Here is a 19831-nt window from a genome sequence, read left to right as displayed (position 1 = left end):
CCTGCCTTTCGGCCCGCTCGCCCCCCCCCCCCCCATTTCTTATACAGGCATCACGGGCACAGGAAGCGTTAGACTATATTCGCAATAGGGATGAAAAATAAAAACCTAACCCTTTCCCAATGACATTTTGGCTGGCAATAGCCTTCAGCGAAATAAGAGCATCACAGCGGCTTAGTAGTTAGCACTCCTGCCTTTCTGGAAGGTTAATTGGCTCCTGTCTAAATTGGCCCTGTATGTATGCATGTGAGATAGGGATCTTAGATTGTGAGCTCCTTGGGGGCAGGGACTGATGTATATGCGCAGTATATAAAGCACTGCGAACATTGTCAGTGCTATATAAATAGCTTTAATAAATAAACAAAAAATAAAATTAGATGGAATGGCTGCAGAACCCACAACATTATTCTTTTCAGAACTTACCTTTTTTATCGTTCTGTGAATGAATTCTTGTTCAGCCTCAGAATGTATGGAGGCTATGTAACCTCGCATCCAGCCACATACAAACTCAAAGATGGCAAAGTCGGCATTTACTTCATGGAAAAAGTAACTTTTTCCTTGATAAAAAACAAATGGAATTTCTGTAACATAAAAAAAAAAAAAAAACAGAAAGAAAAATTAGCTCAAAATCAATACATCAGGAACTACTATTTTAAGAAGGGGGTGTGCCATAGAGCCCCTTTTGTTTACTAATGGGTCAACTTTTCCCCTTTTAAACCCCATGTAAAGCTGACATTTTAGTTATCAGACACTGATTTAAAAGAGAACTATGGCCAAAGCTAATTTCACAGCAGCCGCGAAATCTGGGAAATTGTCAGGATCCACCCCGCTACCTGATTGACAGCTGGCTCTACCTCTCTGGAGCCAGAGACAGCTGTGGCGTCCCCCTCCCCTGACTGTCCCTCCAATGAGTGCTAAAGGAATGAGAGGGGAGGAGGGGAATCCCTGCGGGAGAGTGACTGACAGTCACCGCTCTCTGCAGGGAGAAGATCATGACAGAGTGATCATCAGTTTGTGTTTGCTCAGTTTTCGATCAATAAAGCCAACGTGTGACACCTGCAGTCTCACACGTCAGCTCCAACTATGGGGATGAGTGCATTTCACTCTCCCCATAGTTCTCCTTTAAATGGGGATTCCAGCAACATCTTCCCACCACAGTACCAATGGCCTTACTACAACCATGACAAAGTTATAGAAGGGAGTTACTCAAAGCATCTGTTGGCAATTTTAGAGCTTTCTATGAGCTCTCACTCACTGTTTCATTTGTTTTACAGTTATAAAGAGGTCATTTGCCAATGCATGGCTGTATGGCATTGCCCCCTTTGCCAGCTGGAGTGAAGAGAAGCAGCCTGTGTAAGCTCTAAGTTGCTCTGGTTAAAGCATATACATAGTTAAGGACTCTCTCTACAGGTCCACGTGACAGCGCTGGGGCCAGCTGATTGACTGCTCATGCACTCAACATTGTATTGTAGAAGGAAGGGGAGAGACTCACATGTTCCAGGTTTTTGCTTTACTCAACCAGTCAAATTGCATAAATATATTAGTGAACCTGTGGTTTGTGCTGTACGGGCAAAGTGTAGCTTCACTTTGGGCAAACAAATGGTCAAAATTGTTGTGTAAACTGAAAAATCAGTGCAATGCCAGTTTAAAGGCATTTTTGAACACTTTTAACCAATATTTCACCCAAAACAGGCAAACAAATTTTTAACTATGGCTGGAAGTATAGTGGCTGAAATTGGATGGAAAGCTCCAAAGTTGCCAACAAAATTGCATAATCAAGGGCAACATTAATCCTCATGTTGCATTTTACTTAATGTAATATATAAGGGGTAAAATTTAAGCAAGAGTGAGACTGGAAGGTTAAAGTAAACTAGCCTAAAATATTTGTAAGATGAGAGCAGTGCTGAAATACAACCTATGATCAGTTTTCAAACTGATCCCTAAATTCTTGTCACCACACCTTCCTAGATCCTAGACTTTATACAGTACTTTGGCTTCTGCCAAGTTTCATATTAAACCCCTTCCCCTTTACAGCAAGCCCCACATCTTTAATTTACTGTTACATATAAAAGGCTCTACTGCCCATTGAAGTTCTACAATTAGATAGTTGAATAACGGGCTTGAATGATGGACTAAGAACCAAGAGGTGGGGTGCTTAAATGAACCCAAAATCACAAAAGAACTGACATCCCTGCCCATTGGCCCATTTGCTGCTTTATGCTATAGCAGATCCTGGCGCCAATCTGATTTGACTCCTTGGGCTGGTTGAATAGTGGGTCCCCATGCTGGCCACTGTGGCTCCTCCTGCTGACCCCTAGTCATTACAGGACACAAATGTGACATAGGGGTCATCAGGAAGAACCTAAGTTGCCAGGCAGGGCCACACTATTGCACACAGCAGAACTGTGAAATTAGATTTATCTTGAAAGATTTGCTATAGCGTGAAGTTTTACCAACAGACCTGTATGTATAAGTCAGTTTTCTTATAGGTTAGTTCTTTTGTGATCTCAAGGACCCCCTGACAGGGTCAGTTCTAACTTAGGGAGAAGCAGAGGCCCAATTTACAGCCTAAGATCAATAGCAGTGACCCAGGGATAGATGACTAACACAAGGTACTTACAGGCACCACAAGGTACCAGCACTCCAGCACTGTCACCTTATAATTGTTTTAGGTTAAATCAGGTTCACTTTAAACAGCTTCTACCCAAACTAGCTATGATGTGTATTTGCTTGTGTGAGTAAGGTAGGCATGTTAGATGGTAAATACATAAAATAGAAAATGCATGAGCATAGGTTAGGATATTTTAACACTATTTTAATCAAAAAGTAAAGAACTCTCACTCATCACCACCAATCATACTTCCGGTTGTTGGCATTGGGAGGATTATGAGCAGCACTGACTGGCTCCCTCTATGCAGATTTTGATCTTTTATCTATATGAATGTGAGTGTAATTATACTTTTTTTAAATTACTTTTGATTATAGTGGTGTTAGGCCCCATTCACACTGAGCGATATCGCTCTCCAATGCATGGCAATGGGGCTCTGTCCGTCGCTGTCGCGGGTCGTGCGTCACTACAGCAGGACTTTTTTATGGAGCGGATTTTGCCGCGATTCTAGTTTGCTCAATGCAACCATTTGCGCGATATCGCGCGACAAACCGCGCAAAATGCAAATCAATTTGCTAATTGCTCAGTGTGAATGGGGCCTTAAATGATACTGCACTAGGCTTGTGCACTTTCCGTCTGTTTTCTGTTCTTTCAGTTAAGTTTCCCTGAATTGAAAGTGAAAGCTGCAAGGGGTGGGACATTTTGGCACCATCGTTTATTTTTTGTTAAGTTTTGTCATGGCATTGATATTTGTAATCACAAGTATAAAAGTGTTTTCTTATCACTATTCACTGGTAAATACTTGGTGTATTTTTATACTTGTGATTTGAAAATATAGAAGAAGGGTATTACTGTTACCAAATATTAAATAAAATGGAATGAAACATTTATTCTTGCTGCTTGGATAACTGTCAGTGAGTGCTAAGCAGCCTACTTTCCCTTAGTTTCACATTAGACAGTAAGCGCCTTTGGGGAAAGGACTGATGAGGAATGTTATATACACGATGCAAATATCCAAAGTACTTTATAATGTCTAATGTAGATTTGACAATATACAAATATATAAGGTATATAAATATTAAATGCTGGTGGTGCTGGCAATTCAAATGCAGAGATGGAAAGTGATCTAATTAAATAACATCTACTCAAGACTGAAATAACAGCTTTAAGGTGCCTATACACTGTCCGAATTTCGTCCAGTTTTTAATGTACCGGCCGAAATTTGCACAGTGTGTGGGGCTGTTGGCTCCCTTTCAGCCGGGATTCCTCGATTAACTGATCGAAGGAGCCTGCTGGAAAAATCTTTGTGCGATCAGAGCCGGCAGCCAATGAGCTGCCCGCTCTGAACGGGTATTCTGACAGGTGCTGGCGGTTCCTCGATCGACACGCTGTTTGTGTTGGAGGAATTGTGTAATTTTTTTCTGTTTAGCCTGGGGGTTGAATTAAAAAAATTGACAGTTGTATGGCCAGCCTTAGGTAAACTAACCATTTTACAGTGAAAAACAAATACAAGGTAATCGTAATGCATACCCTTAATATGCCAGTCTGGAAACTTTAGTGTGACCCCTAGAAAAAAAAATCAAAAAGGAAATGTTATTGTTTGGGAGATAAATACATTTTAGTAACAAGAGATACAATGTAACAATTCTAGAGAACACTGTTGGGGATTAGCAGATAAAGGTAACCATTGTTACTATGGTTACAGTTATTAATGTTATTTTCTTCCTATGATCTTTAGCTCCATCTTGTGGCCATTCAGTGGTATTTTCCTGATTCATTACTGCCCATTACATTTGACAAACATTCAACCAGAAGCGAGTATAGCCTTAAGAACATTTACAGGTCTTTTCACTAAAGGGTGAAGAGTTTGGAGAAGTCAGGAGAAGTGAACAATGTATGACAACATAGCCGAACTGGAAAAATTCTCCAATTCAGCTCACTTTCCAGTTCAGCTATGTTGTATAAGATTGTTCACTTCTCATGCCTCGTCCAAACTCTTCACCATTTAGTGGAAATACCTGGTTATTTTTCCTCATTCTCACAACAGTTGTTTAGTTTGCACAGAACAAATGCACATGCAGTTTCACTGGACCAATAGCTGTACAATTATTTTTTAAATAGGCCCCATGTGTTTTTTAAAATGCTTGCAGCTTTATACTTTTACTTTAACTTATAAAAGGTGTCACTTTAACCCCAACTCCTCTGCTTTCATAATTGGTTAACACAGCGCAACACTACGCTGCTAGATTCACATAATTGTATTTTTTGGGCATGTGAATCTATAGCATTTGTAATTGAAGATAATAGGCATTTCCCAAAGGATACAGGTAGCTTGGAAATGGAACCGCATTAGCTCTGCATTTGCATTTTGTTGCACTCTCTGTGAGTAATTTGAATTGCTGAGTTTAACTTGCACTAAATGTACATAAACAGAACATGCTTCACACGTTCAAAAAGTCAATGCACATGCATAACGAACACAGTCCAATCACCAACATGCCGCACCTAAATAAAACACCATTGATCTATTAATCATTGACACACAGGCTACACAGCTTCTGCGGCTGAACAAATACAATTCATAACTAACTAACTAACTAACTAACCATAGTACAATTATTATAGCTATAGATGTGTTCCTTATTTGTCTGTACTTAGGGCAAGTGAAGCAGACTGGGTTTATTGAACTGGACAAGCAGCATTCCTCTAATGTACAGGCTTATCTGCTGACCATAATCCAATTCAAGGAAAAGTCCACCTTTGTATAATTTGCATGCCGTGCAGCCTTTAAGAGTCCTTTCACATGGGTTGTAGGCTCTACTGACTGAGTGGTGGTTGGCCAGTGTGCAGAAGGTGATACTGAAACCTCCTGAATGCCTGGTTTCTTTTTCATCAGGCGTTGGCACATGGTTGTGGCACAGTCCCATTGACTTCAAATGGAAAATCTGGCAGGCAGCCAAAATGCTGAGGTGCAATAGCTAAGCATTGTGGCTGCGCCAATGTGTATGGTCCTGACGAGGCTACCATGTCAAATTGTAGATGGGGGGTCAGGGGATGGTAAAGACCGGCCTGTTTTTACCACCCCCTGCCTGCCCGTGCGAACTTGGCCTTAGGTAGATGGTAACCCAGTCACTAAAGTCACATACATTTTGACCATGGTCACAATATTTCAAAAGTAATTATCAATCTTTTAAAATCTGCAGCTTTCATTAAAATAATACCCGGTGAGCCTGCCCATGAAGATAATTTTTCAGGCACTTCCTGTAATAGGGTGACAAGGCTCTCTCTCAATTCCTCACCTTAGTTGTCACCCTGTCACAGGTACTCATGGAGGAGACTACAGATGAGATTTCCCAGGAATGCTCTGCTGATGTAACCTTCCCAGGATGCAACACTTGGGCACAGATTGCATCACTATCGCCCAAGAGGACCAGGAAGTGAAAAAAAAGTAATTGCAAATAAAATAAAAATGTGTTTGATTAGCTAATGAATGTAAGATGATTTCATATCAGCATGCAGAGTTGTATACTGATGTGATTTTAGTGAAAGGGGGGTGAAGGTCCACTTTAAGCTCACTATTCACAATTTCTGTACAATCTCCTTTAGATTTACCAAAAGTGTATTATTTGAAAACACTTCTAAACAAGCCATGTATATTGTATTCATTCAGTCAGGCCCTCATACTACATAGTTGTTGGTAGATCTAAAGGAGATTGTACAATCAAATTATATAGTAGAGGACTGGACAAATCCCAGGAGTCAGGTAGCCAATGCTATTTAAAAATTACAGCTGGTGACCAACTTTTGAAGCTTTCTCTAGTTGTTGTCAATGGAGTTGGCTCCTAAGAGAATCCTGCTGGATCCTGGCTTGGACAGCTCTTGAATTCCATATTAATTTGTCGTCGTCGTCCCCGGTATAGTGTATGGTCAACATTAGACAGCCATTTTGCAGTTTGCCCCAATGTTTAGGTGATGAATAAAGCAATCTATCATTAAAGGAGAACTATGAGGTGAGTGCTTTTCACTCACCTCATAGTTCTAGCCCATCTGTGACAATGAGACTGTCACAGGTCGGCTCAGTAGATCGGGAGGTGAGCGAAAACATACCGGCATTCGCTTACCTCTCGATCCTGTCACAGCTCTCTGCCGTGACAGGGGATTCCCGCCTCCCCGCTCCGCCTCCCCGCTCCGCCAGCGCTGACTGGCCGAACGGACAGGGGAGGGGGCGGATATAGCTGGCTCTGCCTCTAGATAGGCAGAGCCAGCTGTCACTCACGCAGCTGGGCGGATCCAGACATAATTGTCGGGATCCGCTTCAGCTGTGGCACCTCAGTATACCGCGAGCAGTAGCTCGCGGTATACTGTGATGTCTCAGTATACCGCGAGCTGTATCCTGAGCTTAGGGTGACGGGAGGACGCTAGTTTGTGTCCTCCCGTTACCCTAAGGAGAACTATGGGGAAAAGCCTTAACCCCATAGTTCTCCTTTAAACAGTGGTGCTAAGGCTTACATTTATACAAGACATACAAAAAAAACAGGCTAGCAAAAACAGCACATACTAAAGTAAGATTGTACCTTTCGGAATTTTGCATACCCACTCCAGTTTTTCTTCACAATCTACTGAAAGAACCGTCTTATTTGCTCTGAACGCGGCGCAGCTCACAGAGTCTCCACTAACGTATATATTTGGCCAATATGCAGATACAACCTGCAACAGAAGAACAGTGGTACTTCAGCTACAAATAAAACAATGTGTTTTATTTTGTCCATGTTAAACATGAATAAATGAATCCTTTATTGTAACAAGAGAAATACAGTATATGGGCTGCCATTCCTGGTGTCTTTCCGAAAATGCTGGTTGATCTTTATACTTGTTCTAGTCTAGCGACAATGGCATGTACAAAAAGCCAAAGCACCAGCATGACAGCCAAGCAACTAGGATTTTCATAAGGAGAGATCAGCAATGGCTGCCTACATATTCCCCATGTGACAGGTTTTTCTTTAAAGTATACTTTATGTATAGTCAATTTTATTTTTTGCTTTGGATAGAATATAAAAGGGTTTATTCAGGTATTTATTGCTGTCCTGTGTTGGGCAGATTGACCCACTCTATGTGTTCTGATGACCACTGTCGCCATATCCCCAAGCTCGCTCCCATAATGGTTTACAATCTCACGTTTAGTTAGCTAATTTGTATTGAAATTATGGTTTATCATGGGAGTGAGCTTGGAGCGGTGGCTACTTTACAACACACACATGGACCATGGGGAACAAAGTAGCCCCCCTCCAGAGGGAAGGATAGTGCAGCACCAATTCAGAGATGATTTGAGGATCTACAGCCGAGTGATACACAAATAAGATACATTTTTGTTAATAGTTAGTGTCCATGAATGTATTTAGTTTAGTGTCAATTTAAGGTAGGCTAAGGAGTGTGGGTTTGTGAACAACATATCCTAAGCTTTTAAGTTCCATTACAGAAAACAGAGCTGGAGGGATTGGACTCCATGGTGACATTTATGAGATTGTAAAAAAACAAAAATCACTGCGCTAGGAGTGTGTACCTAACAGTCTAATTGGACCAGCCGCAACACTGTGTATAAATAAATGTTTGAATTGCAAGTGTATTGGGCTCGGTCTAAGTAAACAAATCCACCCTATAGGTGTGTATATCAATCTAACATCAAATAATTTCATGTACCAATCAACGAATATCAATGACTTGGCATGTGCATGATTTATATAGTGAAAGGTAAGAATATTAATGTTGTTCAATCATAAAAACGTGATGGACCATGAAACACTAAGGCCTCCTCGGTCAATGTGACATTACAAACATTGTGCCAATTATCACCATCAATGGCTTAATATATACATACTGGGTAGGTGAATACCATGATATTAAAAAACATTAATAATAATTGTGATATAGTGAAATAACTTATTAAGGGCGTATTTCAGCCGTGATATTGTGATGTAGTGAAATAACTTATTCAGAGCGTATTTTAACCAATGGACAAAGGGGCCTCTTCAGTTGATGACCACCCAATTCCTCCTTCAATGATATAAATAAAACAAATTAAATCTCTAAGATGATGGCAGCAATAAATCAAACAGTCATTTCAAGGGGTCTAAACCATTTCGTGCATATCCAGCAAGTGGGATTAAATGGTTACTTCCCTTCTTTCAGCAGCATTTGGCTAGTCTGTCCAATAATCAACACAATATTTTTAGTTACTCCACCTCCTTCTTTTGTCTCCTGGTCAGGCAATCAGGCGTGGTTCTCTCCTTCCACTCCGGTTGACTGGTCTCACACCGCCCAAGTCGGCGGTGTTCACCTGATGGTATCCCACAGGGGAAATGAAGGAGACAAAAACGAGGCTCTCTAAGTGCAGTAACAAAAAATATTTATTCATAAAACATTTGAATGCACTTACAGAAACAACGAGCATCAAAGCTTTTGAGTGTTAGCAGCACTCAGCTGTGAGAGGCGGAGGCAGTTCTTCCTTTGACGCATTTCGTTCATTAACTTTCTCAAAAAGTTGAGAAAGTTAATGAACGAAACGCTAAAGACTTTCCAACACAAAGATCAGCCTGGAGACGATCCAGTGGATATTTTGGGGATTATTGGACAGACTAGCCAAATGCCGCTGAAAGAAGGGAAGTAACCATTTAATCCCACTTGCTGGATATGCACGAAATGGTTTAGACCCCTTGAAATGACTGTTTGATTTATTGCTGCCATCATCTTAGAGATTTAATTTGTTTTTATATCATTGAAGGAGGAATTGGGTGGTCATCAACTGAAGAGGCCCCTTTGTCCCATGGTTAAAATACGCTCTGAATAAGTTATTTCACTACATCACAATATCACGGCTGAAATACGCCCTTAATAAGTTATTTCACTATATCACAATTGCCTCCTTCTGCCTCCTGAACCTCCCTATTGGCTATTTAATATGATGGACAGCCACAATTAAGACATTTGCATGTAACTTCAGCTATTGTTTTGATACAAAGTTTTTTTCACTCATGGAACCCTCTGTTCACGTTTTTCTTTTTCATCATGTGCTCATTTTGAGTTGCTCATTATTGTAGCATGTTTACTTTAAGTCTCAGGTGACCAACAATAAATGTGTTGAAGGTTCAGCAGAATTAAAATACAATTATAAAAATATAAATAAATACATTTCACAAGCAGAAATGTTAAATGCATGTTTTTTTATTCGGTGATAATACGTACCGGAGTTCCATCTGACCACTCCCAAGACCCTTCAGAAGATGGATTACTGTTGCTAAATCCAATCCAGAATTGTCGACGATCATCTCTGTAATATATCAAAAGGGAGTTTTAATGTCTGTTGAACATTTTAAAGTGCGGCCCAAAATGTTGGGTGTAAATATAGAAGATGTTGGATCCAACAGAGGTAGGAAGGCACTGTGTGTGGAGAAAAGAAAACTTACAGCTTCACTGCTCTCCTTTGGACTAAATGCAACTTTATTGTTCCATTTCCAGCATGGACACTGCTCCAAACCATTCCGCTCTTTGAAGCATTTTGTCCTAGTTGTGCTTAAGCACCTAGTGATGCTTAATCATAGACCTTTACGATTAAGTTCCACTAAGAGTGAAATTTTGAAACAGTGAGAGGCGTTGGAGTTGGAATGTCAGTGTCCATGCTGGACCTGGAACAATAAAATAGTTTTTAGTCTGAAGGAGAGAGGAGTTCAGCTTAGTTTGTGCTTGCGTAGAGTTCTGTTGGGGAGTGACGTATCTCTAAGAAGTTTTCATCTACTACTGAATGGAGATGGCTTGGACCTGTAGCCATGTACAAATTTTAATTGTGTTTGGTTGGGGAAAGGGAGGATCTTCAAGAAAAATCTTTCAGCTGGGGTCTCCAAAAGGTATGAGTCAGTGTCCACTTAAATGTGACATGGTAACCTTGGGTGGACTTTCCTATTTTTATAGGATGGGCAGGTACACATTAAAGCCTATGTATTTTTTTTTTTAGCTTTGATAGAGTGTGGACATGCCAGAACCTCTAACATGTTTGTTTTGCCCTCTGTGCCTCTGTTTTGTGCCCTGGAGACCATTTGTCTCCAGCACAGAGAGTGATGGGAGATCCAAAATGTTAAAGTTGTCACTGGAATAGAAGGTGAGGTGAAATATTCCAACTGGGGCACTTGTTTTGGTGACAACTGGCAGTGGCTTAGCGCGTCAGCCTTCAACAAGAATTACTATTATTATCAGGATCTTCAAGTAAGAAACGTTTCAAGTAGATTCACAATGTTTTCTTAAGAAAACTGTACACAGTGAGAAATTATGTAATACATGCTGAAAAATAGATTTTGGATTTGCACACACACTTTAAAACCCAAATTTTGTCAAGAACGATCATAATACCAATAAAGCAGGGCAATAAACAATGGGGGGTATTTAGACCTAATGCTGACCTAATACACTGTTTAACAAAGCCAACATTTAAGCACATTTCACCCACCCACTATAAACCTGGGTACAGGAGGAAAAAAACTAATTTGGGGATTCTCACACAAATACTTACTGATTAAACATGCTGCTTAAAAGCTCTGTAACAAACTTCTCTTCAGATAAATGGGCAAAGCTGACAAGATGGGCACCAAAATCCTGACACAAGTTCTCTGCTTCCCGCCAAGTCCTCTTTCTCAGCATTTTCTCATGGTGGAAGACCTGTAATAGAAGATGTACAGTCAGATTTATGGCTACACCAAGGAACAGACATCATGGAATACATTTTACAGATGTAGACTCAAGGGTCTAGCTTGAAAAACAGCACATGCATTCATCTTTTATACATATTAACAATTTGTTGGGTAAATGTATTTATTTGAGAATTATTATAGAATATACAATTTCTTCAGAACTATCATCCTCTTTATTATTTAGTGTGAAGCTTAGGGAAGTGGTGGTGTTTGTACACATGTTAATGTAGGCACAGGAGGCAACATGATTATCTTTAGCAGATGGTAAGATTGCTCCATACACTGGGATGATTGACACAGTGCAGACTCGGATCATGCATTAATTATAAAACGACTTGGAGCTTAATTGATGATGTTGCCTACCGCACATGAGAAGAACATTATGTTTGAGTATAAACGTGCAGATCATTGTGGATCATTATCCACATTTATTATCTGGCAGGGAGAACCTAAATTAGTATCTGGATCCCACTATACTGATTGTACTGATTTGTAGGCAGCAACATCTGCCTGTTCTTTGCTTAGCATATTTATATATTATGGCAGAATTACATCCTAGTGTACCCTCCCCCGGTGATGCAAGGTTACCATTCCCCGGGCTGCCATCTTCTCTTGGTCATCTTCCACGACTCATTTTGGCCATTGGGTGGCCACTGATGATGTACCTCCTGGATACGGCGTATCTTGTACAATTTTGTCCAGTATACAAATCGGCTGCTTCGGCATTGTTCCTGTGAATGTTTACCTTATAGCAGTGCTCCAGGTGTGCTTCTGAGTCCCATAATGGAGGGCATTCCTGGTCCTTATCTATTGTGGGTGTAGTCCATTCTTCCTCCATGTCAGCCGTTAGTGGCGTCTTACACAGTGACATCGCATGGAAGCTATTACAGTCCTTCACTTCCCAGTGTCCAAGATGTGGTCTGGTCACAATGACACACCCTCCATTGCGACCTAAATAAGTCTCAAAAGATATTCAACTTAGAGAACTTAGGACTACAATAATGACTTAAAAAGATCTATCTATCTATCTATCTATCTATCTATCTATCTATCTATCTATCATACTGTGTATACACTGAGTGGCCAGATTATTACGACCACCCCATCAGTACTTCGTTGGGCCACGAGATAACTCCACGAGATGACTTCGTTGGGCCGCCTTGTGACTCCGCGAGATGTTGAAAGGTGATGCGAGGAATCTGACACTGCACTGTTGCCCTTCTGTTGTCTTGTACCAGTCTTGCCACTCTCCGTTCTGCCCTAACATTGACTAGTCGCTGACGGCCACAATTCGCACGTTCAGACCCAGATTTTCGGCTGACAGTCCAGTCTTTAAACACTTTAACAATGAGCCCCTCTTGAACATTTAACGAATTCTGCTGTTTTGCTGATACTCGCTCCATGGCTTGAGCGCCAACACTCATCCCACGTTCAGAAAACAAACACTTCTACTGTCGTGGTAAACAACCTGCTTCCCTATTTATAATGGTCTGGCCCTCTAGCAACTTCAGTGCGAAATTATAGCCAATTATTGCTAATTTGCCTACAAACGTCAGGTGGTCATAATAAACTGGCCACTCAGTGTATATATCTTAACTATCTATTTAATATCTATCTACAGTGTCAGTCTGTAGATTCTGCTGTGCAAGATTTATTTTAAAATTCTGTATCGTTACAGATTCATTTGTCTCTCACGAACAGTCTACTTATTAGACAATGAAGGAACAGCCCCACACTAGTAAGTCATCAACTCTCCACACTCTTCTCTTTCCTCCAGTCAGCACATGTGCATCCAGCAGAACCTAATTGGCTCTTCCTTTCTGCCCCTCCTTCTTACAGTCTGATTGCTGCTGTGCAAGCAGTGGAAGGGGCTAAAACCAAGCCAGATTCAGGTACTACTAGATGTATGTAAAAATTTATTTATTTTTATAGAAATACACAAAAGCATTCAATTGTGTTTTTTATATCTGCTTAGAGTTTAGGTTTCTGCAAAACTTGCCAATACAAATAATTTTCATCGAAAACACTCCACTCATATCTACTCTTACTTACTGGGTTGGCCAACATTCCAGTTTGTGAAGGACAAGTGTTGCTGCCTTGCGCTCTTTGCTGTCCAAGCATACTCTCCAGTGCCATTGACATCTTGCAAAGCAATCCAAAAGTTATAATCCCCAGATATTATTCTGCTGAATATGAAGCTGTTGACAAAAGCCTGTTCAAACCTACGGACAGATGAAGATCACATGACTGAGTCAATGTTATGTCACAGAACGGCTGACTCTTAATATGTGAGGTTGATGGCATCAATTTAAGACCCTTCTGAGATCATTCATTGACATGTGCATTTGACCTGCTGTTGGCCTCCTACTGACCTGCTTCAAGTGAGTTTTGCAATCTTGAAGACTTGCTTGGGATACAAAACCCACTTGAAGCAAACAAAAGCCCATCAACACAGCCCCTTAGGCTGGCTTCACAACTATGCATTGTAGTAATTCATAGTAAAGCACAGTACTCTGTGTAGTGTGTTGTGGTGCTGTTCATTTGCAATACAACCCCAGCACACAAGTATAAGAGGTGCTGGTAAACCTGCTCTGCAACAGACCACAACACACACCTTTGTGGTGCGCTGTGTGAAACAAAAAAGTGCCCAGTTCTCCTGCTGTTGCCATGTACACATTGAAAGGTTAGTTGACCTTTCTGTAAATTTTTCCCACACCTCCAACATGCTTTCCATCACCCCCTGCATATTCTAAAGCACATTTCATATTTTTTAAAGCTGCCCTTTCCTATTGCATACTGGTAGGTGCTGCAAACCCTGTCTGCAAAAAAAGTTTTGCATTTGTTAAATTATTTTATATGTGGCTTTATTTAAATTTTTAAATTTAAAATTTTTATTTAAACTTTTTTACACTTAATGTTATTGCTATCATATAGAGGGATAAAAATCCCCCTATGTAATAGCAAAGAGGATGTGACAGGTCTTCTTTATGGAGACATTAGGGATCTATTAGACCAGGGCTCAAAATTTCAAGTCCTGAGCTACTAGCCAGGCCTTAAGAGTTACTAGCCACCAGTTACCCCACCTAACCCTTACCCTGCCCCGGCCTTAACTCCGCCCCTAAACACACCCTCTTAAATAATCATATGATAGTTGCCGCTTGTAAACGGCAGATTAGGGATTCCTGCTGCAGGAAAACGCAAGTTCCTGACACGGGAATCTCTAATTCAACCTGAAATATACTGTAGGTGTGAATGGGGCCTAATATACACATACACTAAAGGTGCCCATACACCTGCCGATTATCGTACGATAGTTGTGGGTGATCCCGCGATCGTACGATAATCTGCAGGTGTATGGGCAGCGTGCGACCGAGTCTACTGTAAGGTCGCACGACTTTCATCTTCAGAGCACGCTGGAAAACCTGCCGAAAATCGTACGATTTTTGGCGGGTTGGTGGCATGGTCGGAAGACGAATGGCCGTTGTGTGCAAGCGCACGCTGCCCGCTCGGCACTGCAATCATCCCCTAAGCGGGGAGGGCTTCCGATGATCGCAAGTGCAATCTGCTTGTCCAAGATGGGCAGATCGTACAAGATTTTAATGACCTTACAACCATCGCACAACGCAAGTCGTGCGATGGTTGTAAGTAGGGATGCACCGATATATCAGCGCCGAAACATATCGGCCGAAAATGGCACTTTTGGCATAATGCCGAAAGAGCCATGTTTCGGCCGATACATCGGCGCATCCCTGGTTTCTTTTCTCCCCGCTGGGCGCTGTTCCAGCGGGGAGAAAAGAAAGTGACAGCCAGCCGAGCGCTGCAGGACAAGAGCGCTGTGAGCGGCCGGCGTCTCTCCTCCCACACCGCTCTGCTGCCTATCACAGTCCGGCAGAGCGGTGTGGGGGCGGAGACAGCGCTGTCACAGGAGGCTAGGCTTTCCTCTCTACAACGCTCGATCAGCCTCCTGTGACAGCGTGTCAGAGAGAAAAGCAAGGTACACACACTCAGTGATCGCTGAGTGTGTGTACATAAGAGAATATGGTATGTTAACTATATCCTCAATTATGAATGAATGGGAGTGATCTACATCACCCCCATTCATTCATAATTGTAGTTATAGTAAACAAACAATGTTCTCATGTTATCAATGAACAGGAACACTCATAGAGGATTCCTGTTCATTGATAACAGGGGATATTATAATACACTCAACCCCTTCCCCCCAGCCCCCTCACCTGTTCACGTCTTTGCAGGGAGGAGGCTGTTAGCAGGATGGATCCCTGGTTATCTGGGGGTGATTAGTGAGGTCTGCAACAGACCTCACTATCACCCCCAGATAACCAGGGATCGATCCATCCTTTCTTTCAGCCGGAGCTCAGAACAGTCAGAGCTCCGGCCGAAGGAAGCCAGAGCTGACAGGAGTTGCTCTGAGGTCTGCATCCGACACAGTGTGCCTGATATGTCAGCAGGCTGCTGGTCACATAGTACCGGCTCGCAGGCCGGAGTTGGCCCACGGACCGGTACTTGGAGACCCAAATTTCCACTAGCCCTCACTTTATTTTTACTCGCCAAATGCGAGCAGGCCAGTGGAAATTTTGAGCCCTGTATTAGACCAATAATGTCACCTAGGGAACCAAAGAAGCTGATGAAGCACATATCATGCTTCACCAGCTTCTTCTTCGGCTAGAGCAGCTGGAGAATTGACGGACTGAAACCAGAAGTAATGTAAAACACGTCACTTCCGGGTTCAGTGATCAGAGGGGAGATCAGTAGAGATGTGACTTTTCTGGCCAATCAGATTTGTTTTTTTGGTTTAATGCATCCTAATGGGTCTGAACACGAATTTTCGTTATGGCAACATGGGAGCCATATACAGTACATACTGTACATATAATACTAACGCTGAGGCTCCTAGACCCAAAAGGAATACGGGATCCGAATTTCCGAATTGTATTGAATTCCATTTGGGTCTGAGAGTCATATACTGTACATATATTACTAAAGCTAAGGCTCCCGAATACAATTGGGAAATTCGGATCCCGAATGCCATTTGGGTCTAGGAGATTAAGCTTTAGTATTAATATCTGTATATGGTTTTCTGTGGTATTCACAACTAATATTCGTAAACTCATCCGAAACTAACGAAAATTTGAATTTTGTCCGAATCCGAAACCCGAACCGAATTTCGGATCCGAATCCCGAAATAGCGAAATATCTGAACCGAACCGAATTTTTCCGCAGCTTGTCTAGAGATCAGCAGCTGGAAGCCCGAGATAACCGACGGCGGAAGCGCACACTCCCCGGCATCGCTAGATCGATTGTATGTGAACAGGCATCACTGAAACGGCACTAAGATCACAGCTGCTGCAGCAGCAACCATGATCTTGGTAGAACTGCTTCAGGATGCTGCTGTTTATTTATGTGGTCCAGTACCAGTTAAACTGCACTCCAGCACAGTGCACTCTCTCCTTCTCTAGCTCAGCCCCACCGACCCAGGAGCGACCCCTGGGGGCGCATTTCTAATGTCCAGCCCATCCCGCCGCCGGCTATCACTATATGTAGCTCTGACCCGCAGCAGCCCTCCAGTGAGTATATTTTTCTACTTTAGCACCTAGAGGAAAACAAGCTGTTAACCCTTGCAGCATGAGGGTAACCCCACTGCAAGGGTTAATAAAAGTTTGCGCGGAGTTCTTTAAGTCCAGAAATAATGTACATACAGTGCAAATAGAGGGGCCATAAAAAGTAATCTCTCATAAGGCCTGTGAGAAGCTTCAAAACGAAGCTGCCTCTTACCAATGCTGCAGCTGTATGCTAGCTCCAGGGAAGCAAAGCTGCTCTCTGCAGTCAGGGCACAACAGCTTCCACCTGAGGCTTCTCACACATTATTTTGCTTTGTGGCAGATTTTAATCCAGCTTCACTATGAAACATGTACCTGTCGTTGATGATCGCTAGAGGGCAGTAGGGATCTCCTGAAGCATCTTCATAAGCTAGTTTTAGGACGTTAATTCCATAGCAGTAACCTCTGTGCCTCTCGAAGGGCTGAAAAAAAATTAAGGCCATGTCATTACTGTTATTTATAAATACAATCGGGATGATCAACCTCACCCTCATTTTACTAGAATGGCCATTAAAGGCGTCATTTAAAGGGGAACTCAAACCAAAACGCTTTGTTTTTTCTTGTTGGAGGGTTATTCACAAAGCTGCCGAAGGTAGCCGAGCGAATAACCCACCCGCAGTGAAGTGAGCTGAACGCTGTTCGGCTATTCACTTCAGGCTTGTACGGCTGATTTCAGCTGTACATTGGCTGAAATTAGCCGGACACCGGCTTACTTCGGCTGGCTTCGGTTCAGCTGAACATGCTCAGCATGTTCGGCTGAGCCGAAGTGCAAAAGGAGTTGGACTGCTCATACCCGGCAGTGAGGTAGTTAGAGATTTTGACGAGTTCGAGCTTTCGATAGAACACCAGCCAATGGCGGACCAGCCGTTTGCCCCGCTTCGGGTTTCATTTTGGCTCAGTGGAACTGCAGCATATGCCTTCGGCTCGGCTGAGCCGCTCGGCCAGCTTCGGGAGCTGTACAGGCTATAGTGAATAGCCCGTACAGCAGCCCTTTGGTTTGAATGAATCGAAGGGCTCCGGCGGCCAAAGCTAGCCAAAGGATCAGCTGGAGCTGCGGCTGATCCTTCGGCTAGCTTTGTGAATAACTCTCTTGAATTCTGGATACAAAAGTTACCAGCACAGGAAATGAGTAGAATTTCTCTATTGTATTATAACAGGTATTATTGCCGCTGCTCCATATTGGCTTCATATGATCTCCTGAATACCAGAAACCAAGCTGTGACTGTGAGAATCAGCACGGTGAGCCAATTAAGCTCTACAAGTCCTTTCATCTTAACATGTTTTAGCCACTGGGGGCAGAAGGCTATGGTGTTTCACAGGAGGGAGCTCAGGAAGACTTTATTGATGCTTTTTATTATCTAGGGCAGAGGTAGGCAACCTTGGCATGCCAGCTGTGCTGAAAGTACAAATTCCATCATGCCTCTGCCTCTGGGAGTCATGCCTGTGGATGTCAGAGTCCTGCAATGCCTCATGGGACAGCTGAAGTGGTGCCCAGGTTACCCTCCTTTGATCCAGTGAGACCGGAGGCTGGGGAAGCCGCAGAGCTGCAGTCTCTGAATGGCTGTGTCCTCACACAAGAGTTGGAAACAATCACAAGTAAGGTCAGAGGTAAATTAATTGACATATATTTTATACACCAACCCTGTATTTGTTTGGGTGGAGTTCTGCTTTAAACCAGCTGGAAGAAGCAGTCTTGTGTTGCAGATTTTAAGTGAGGCTTCTCTATAATAGTCACACGCAGTATGACCCCGGAATTCTGCTCTTTGCACAAAGGAATTTAGAAAGTGGTCACATGTCAGGTACTGCGCCCCGGCAATCCACGCTCACACTGGCTAATGGCTCTGATTTAGCTGCAATAGCATTTCAGGCATCTTAAAGTGTGCTTTAGAATGTGCTTATCTATACCTTTCAATGTTGGCATTTTTGTAGGAGCATGCCCTTAAGGGACCTGGTCACCAAACCGTTCATTTCACAACAATCTTCCCATCAGATTACATGTGTATTTATTGAACTTTATCAGTTTTATTTACCTGTAAAAGCCTCCCTGGTGTAGAATTTCAATAGCCCTGAGATTGCTCATCTCGGGTGCGATGTCAGCAGCCCCAGCAGGCTAATCAAATGACATTAGATTGTATTCTTCTTCACTCCTCCCCAACAGCTTATGTAAGGAGCTGAGGGGAGGAGCAGAGGAGCTGAGCCAGCACAGAGAGTAAGTAGACATTCCCATGCTATGACATGCAAGGAGAGAGCTGTGCTAGGGAACTGACCCTTTTTGTGTTGTTCTTTGGGCGTGCTCAATTGAAGCCCCATGAACTGTGGTTGAGCTGTCACCAACAGCTCATGATTGGGAACTGGTTGGGCAGGCTCATGATTACATCATTCCTGCACAGTCAATCACAGTCATTGCATAATCAGGAGTCCCTATTACTGGCCTCCAGTATCAGAGCCCACTTAAAGGGCCACAGCAAGGGGTTTAAGTGACACTAAACTCAGGAGTCCGCTCTCTGCAGGGAGATGATCGGAAAGTGAGTGAGCGACGGTATGTGTTCGATCACTTCCCAATCAATAGAGCCAGGGGTGGACCTACCGCCCGTGCAGCCGCCAAGGGGCCCAAAGCGGTTGTAGGGGCCCACTGAGGTCCGTCAGCCTACAGTCCGTCGAGATTGTAGGCAGAGGGGGACTTAAAAACGGCCGCCGCAGCGGCGTTTACTCTTCTCATTGAAAGGAAAAAGCTGAGAAGAGTGATCGCCGCTCTCGATCACTGAAGCTGCCACACAGTAGTGACGGCTGTATACATTCATATCCTCCTCGGCAGCCACAGAGCAGCCGAGGGGAGAAGAATCTGTTCAGCTGTCAATACTGTGGGCCGGCCT

The 19831-nt window shown here is 42.8% G+C and overlaps 1 protein-coding gene across 1 annotated transcript in view; it reads right to left on the bottom strand.

The window, feature by feature from the left end:
• Nucleotides 1–19831, bottom strand: part of PLA2R1 (phospholipase A2 receptor 1) — an 81981-nt gene that overhangs the window by 37074 nt on the left and 25076 nt on the right. Inside the window, exons 10-17 of the mRNA XM_018571702.1 lie at nt 17274–17380; nt 13393–13562; nt 12086–12291; nt 11163–11308; nt 9845–9929; nt 7180–7312; nt 4136–4171; nt 421–578 (exon numbers count right to left, since the gene is read on the bottom strand). Of these exons, the coding sequence (XP_018427204.1) occupies nt 421–578; nt 4136–4171; nt 7180–7312; nt 9845–9929; nt 11163–11308; nt 12086–12291; nt 13393–13562; nt 17274–17380 (1041 nt within the window). The remainder of the gene's footprint in view (nt 1–420; nt 579–4135; nt 4172–7179; nt 7313–9844; nt 9930–11162; nt 11309–12085; nt 12292–13392; nt 13563–17273; nt 17381–19831) is intronic.

Source organism: Nanorana parkeri, unplaced genomic scaffold, assembly GCF_000935625.1.
Source record: "Nanorana parkeri isolate BGI_ZX_2015 unplaced genomic scaffold, ASM93562v1 scaffold1812, whole genome shotgun sequence".
Taxonomy (NCBI): Eukaryota; Metazoa; Chordata; class Amphibia; order Anura; family Dicroglossidae; genus Nanorana; species Nanorana parkeri.
This window is presented reverse-complemented; position numbering and strand designations above follow the sequence as displayed.